The sequence below is a fragment of the Mytilus trossulus genome, chromosome 13 (assembly GCF_036588685.1).
Source record: "Mytilus trossulus isolate FHL-02 chromosome 13, PNRI_Mtr1.1.1.hap1, whole genome shotgun sequence".
In the NCBI taxonomy this organism is placed as follows: Eukaryota; Metazoa; Mollusca; class Bivalvia; order Mytilida; family Mytilidae; genus Mytilus; species Mytilus trossulus.
The window spans coordinates 54,681,741-54,686,879 of record NC_086385.1 but is presented as its reverse complement, the minus strand read 5'-3'; the positions used below and the strand labels follow the sequence as shown (position 1 = coordinate 54,686,879).

At 30.2% G+C, this 5,139-nt stretch overlaps 1 protein-coding gene across 1 annotated transcript; it reads left to right on the top strand.

Moving 5' to 3' along the window:
• The first annotated feature begins 462 nt into the window (after nt 1-462).
• LOC134694030 (uncharacterized) lies at nt 463-4,570 on the top strand. The gene is made up of 3 exons (XM_063555031.1): nt 463-564; nt 1,830-2,047; nt 4,455-4,570. The coding sequence occupies exons 1-3, from the start codon at nt 552-554 to the stop codon at nt 4,554-4,556; spliced, it is 333 nt and encodes a 110-aa protein (XP_063411101.1). The 5' UTR covers nt 463-551; the 3' UTR covers nt 4,557-4,570.
• The last annotated feature ends 569 nt before the right edge of the window (nt 4,571-5,139 follow it).

Genomic DNA, 5,139 nt, shown 5'->3' with positions numbered 1-5,139 from the left:
AATCTATAGTTGTAATAGTTTTTTTAGCTTCGGAAGCCAGAACATAGTTGGGACTTTCATTGTATTTGGTTCTGCTTGTAAAGAAGTAGCTAAAAGTATGCATTTTTCTGGTGTTTCGTGTTCTATGTTATTTTTTTCAAATGTGTGAAATGATTGTCAATAATACTAATATATTCCATCTACTCCTGTGTTCTGTATTTGATAATTTCATTGACATATACACTTTCAGATTATTAATACTTTCTACGTATTATAAGGTAAAACACAATAAGACCCAAAAGTTATTTATTTCAAATAAATTGTCAAAGACTGTTGACATTTTTTTTTTATTTCAAAGTCTATAAACAGTGAACGAAACCAGACATTTAAAACAAAAACTCATGTAAAGGTGTCAACAAACGGTCAATAACAATAGACATGTGCTAGAATATATATATAACTTAGAATCGATTTGTTATATATTGATAACGTACCTGTTTAAGTTTTTCTCACACAATTAGATATATGAACGTAATCACTAACATTTCAGAGAGATAACATCTTACTGGGAGATGGATGCAGCAGGTATGGTGAAGTATTTTTTAAGTGTTGTTACCATGTTGCCATTTAAAATATTTTTTTCTGTTGTTAAATATTATAAACATATTTGTTGTATGAGTTGAATATATTTTTCTTTTTTTGGGAAACATTTCGTCCCTGAGAGTATCACCAGCCGATTAGTCAACACTTCGGTGTTGACATGCATATCAATAATGTGGTCATTTTTATAAATTTCCTGTATACAAAACTTTGATCTTTTTGAAAAACTAAGGATTTTATTATCCAAGGCATAGATTACCTTATCCGTATTTGGCACAACTTTTTGGAATTTTGGATCCTCAATGCTCTTCAACTTTGTACGTGTTTGGGTTTATAAATATTTTTGATTTGAGCGTCACTGATGAGTCTTATGTAGACGAAACGCGCGTCCGGCGTACTAAATTATAATCTGGTACCTTTGATAACTATTAAATTAGATTTTTTTAAATCAGTTGCATTGCTAACTGAAAAAATGGAAATTCATTTTGCCATTTGATTAGGTACTTTCCGTTTTAAATTTTCCTCGGAGTTCAGTATTTTTGTGATTTAACTTTTTGATAAATAATCATACTTAATTGGTAATTTTTCATGCAATACATAATTTTTTTTTTACTATAGTTACTTTCTTCATAACATATTCTATTTTAATACTTGCATATTTTATATTACATATTTTTCTTTCGTACATTATACGTTTTGTTAAACGAAAAACAAAGCAAACAAGTCAATCCATCTTTAAAATGTTCTTGGTTTTTTTCGATGGATTTTTGCACATGTCCGGTAAAGACTTTTTTGCTTGTAAAAATAAAGTCAGTGTGCGGTTTTGAACTATGAACAAACTTATATTACCACCAAGTAAGCTATAAAATGCCCCGAACTTATAAATGTTGAAAAACTTTAGCTAGTAAAAATCATTTAACCGTATGCACAGTTGATGATATATAAACACAAAGACAATCACAACAATTTAAAGACATAAACAGTTCAACAAAACATTTACCTTCCATTAAGTGGTTAATGAAATGACCATATTTATTGTAAAGCAAGACATAATGTTTCAATTTGAGGTAGGTATCTCCATATATTACAAATAATATGTTGTTGTTCTTTGTAACAAATTTTGACTTCATTTTTTTATTAGATTGTTAAATGATCATATACTACAATCCAGGCGAGTAATTGTGTATAATAATTACCCTTATATCATATTAGATTATTGTTTTAAAGAAACTACATTTGTTTTCTTTCAGAATCTACAAATGCTTCTTTGCTGAAACACAACTTCACAGACACGTATGACTATCCTATAGATGATGATTCATACATCGTATCTGACCTCCATTTACTCCTCATTAGTATAGTTTCGTTTTGTGCATTTTTTGTGATACTGTTTTCCTGTTTCTGTATGGTTAGGACACTACCAGCTGACCATTTTACTCTTTCGTGGATTTCATCTTACGTTTCTACTGTAAGTATGATCTTTTCATAACAGTTAGCCGTTTCATCATCTATAGGACTGTGGTTAGTTTTATTGTTTCTATAAATATTACGACACGTCATTGGTTGAACTATATTTGTTTAAGACGCTGTAAACAAAGCACAACATGTTTGGGTACGGTTTCGAAAGAATAACTCATAATTCAGTAGCATTCTGACAAGGCAAACTTGAACATTTTTTTCTTTGATATATGTATGTTGATAAAATGTTTGTTTATGTCCTTTTGAGCAGAATAACATGAATATAGTTCTTACATTATCATTTCTTATCACATAGCTCAATATGCATGATATGTGTTTAGATTCTTTTCTCGAATTTTCGTCAATTTATCTATTTCTGCAACCATTGTATCAGACAATTAAATCGACGTGTGGCTCGTTTAATCTCAGTTCTTCATTGGTTAAAATTTGATTATGAAGTCGAATTTTCATGTTTTTCAATTGTGACGGCATAAAAAAAGGGACTATGTCTGAGGACGTCACATGGAAAGAACACATCTTTTGGAGATCATTCGAAAGAAGGAATAAGTTTGCCTGCGTTTTGTTTGAAAATCATTAGAAAACGGATTCCACCACCAAATCTCGTGTAATACGATATTTATCCACTCTTGACAGTAAAATTTTAGATATTTAAAACGCTCGGCGATCTTCGCGTTTTAAATTTCAAAATTTAACTTTCTCCAGTTGATAAATATCGTGTCACACTCAATGCAGTGGTAGAATCTATATATATATAGCATTGGCGGAAAGCGTTACTGATATATATCAGTATAAGAAAGTGTTTTTTATACGAGTACAGTTCATTTTATGATGTTTGCTTATCTTGTTTTCCAATGCATGTCAGATATTCGGAATCCTGTTATTTATTCATCTAGTTCCATAACAAATTTGCCTGCTTACCTAAATATTTTCTTTTAATAATCTTATAACATATCTAAAAAAACACGTTTGAAAATCATTGTTGTCGATAGAAAAGAATGCGATTGTTCAATGAATGAAAGATCTAAAGGGCATCAGTTCCTGCCAAATGTTAAATGGTTTATATTTTAAAATCAGGCAAACGGACCCTTCATGCTTCTTTTTTTTAAGCTATTTTGTTTACCTATTTTCATCAATAATAGTCTGTTTAAGGCTTCTCATTTTAAAACAAAGTAGCCAACAAGTTTTATTTATTCATTCACCTATTTCAATATTTCGTGTTACTATTCAATCAATATGGTTTTTTTTAAATCTGACGCGACTTACATATTTACATAAATGTGAATTGGAAAATGTAGCGGGTAACATATCATATCTAGTATTTAATGACGGGAGACCAATACCTAAGATAATGTGAATAAACGGTGTGGGTTGAGAATGGTTCTCAGTCGTGAAATGTGAGAATATGATGACGTCAGCAACATTAACGATGCCTATACGATATTTTTATTTTGTTAATTCAATTCTATATAATTATATTTATGATCGTAAAACTCGCGAAAGGTTCTCATCTACGTCAAATGTCAGTGTTGTCGCACTTTAAAGAAATAACAGACACGAATCTTCCTCTCATTTTAAAATAAAGGCAACAGAAGTATATCGCTGTTCGAATTTCATAAATAAATTGAGAATAAAAAAACAAATTCGGGTTACAAACTTAAATTGAGAGAAATACATCAAATAAAAGATAACTACAACACAACAGAAACACAAAATTAAAATGCAACATACACAGAAACGATCTATGATATAACAATGACCTTTTTCCTGACTTGGTACAGGACATCTTAAGAAAAAATGGTGGGTTGAACCTGGTTTTGTGGTAAGAAACCAGAAATATCTGTGATTAGTTTAAACAATATTTATTAAGATAAATCAACATTAAACCATATTGTACAAAGAAATAATTTTAAGTATTAAGAAACAAGCAATTTGCTTTTACAAATCTGGCTCCTTTTAAGACGATAAAACGTGTCACGGTACTTGTCAGTGCCAAATTCATGTATTTGGTTTTGCTGTTATATTAGTTATTCTCGTGGGATTTCGTCTGATGCTTGGTCCGTTTCTGTGTGTTACATGTTTTAGTTGTGTCGTAGTTATTCTCTTATATTTAATGGGTTTCCCTCGTTCTTGGTTTGTTACCCCGATTTTGTATTTTGTCCCTGGATTTATGATTTTTGAACAGCGGTATACTATTGTTTTCTTTATTGAACAATACATAAATATAAATACTGGCATGCTCTGTAATAAATATATGAATATGTAAAAGATGAAAAAAGAAGAAGAAAAGAATTTAATGAAAAAAATAAGATGTAATGATGTAATTATTTGTTCGATGATTGAATGTTGCCTTTATTGAATAACTTTTCTTCTACCATCTGTTATATTTATGATTGTAGGCACCGGACTATGCTTCTGTACACATGGTACATGATAACAAGAAGGACAAAAAATATACCAATTATAAAATAAAAGAAGGAGTGAAGGAAAGTCAGCTATAGGCAATGGGAAGAGGTCACTGTTTGCTGGATTTATTTGTAATCGAAACATCTTAAATATATGCAATTGTATAAATAAAACATGAACTGCAGTACAAGCTCTTGTGGTTTTTCTTTACTGTTCTGTTATTTGACAATTACTTCAAAAACCTAAAAATACAGAAATATTGACAGATCACAGCGAACTTTATAAACAATAAGTATCAAAGGCAGTATTTCTCAAAAAATATTTTATAACCCATAAACAATCTCACAACACAACAGTTACTGTTCAACACAAAAGGAAATTCGCTTCAAACGAAGGATGCATATAAACAAGTTTTGTTTAAACGTGGATTAAAACATTAAAAAAAATTGTTATTAAAACTCGACCAAGCTTGCAATTTTCATATTATTGATAAAAACGACGCGTTGATAACACTCAGTAGTTTTTTTTTACTATGCATAAAGTATAAGCAGACGATGAAACACAATCTTAAGTTGACCATTCCATGTCTTATATTGTGGATTCATTTTTATTCGTGATATACCAATTTTCGTGGGTTTCGTGGGTCACAGCGAACCACGAATTTAGGAATTCAACGAA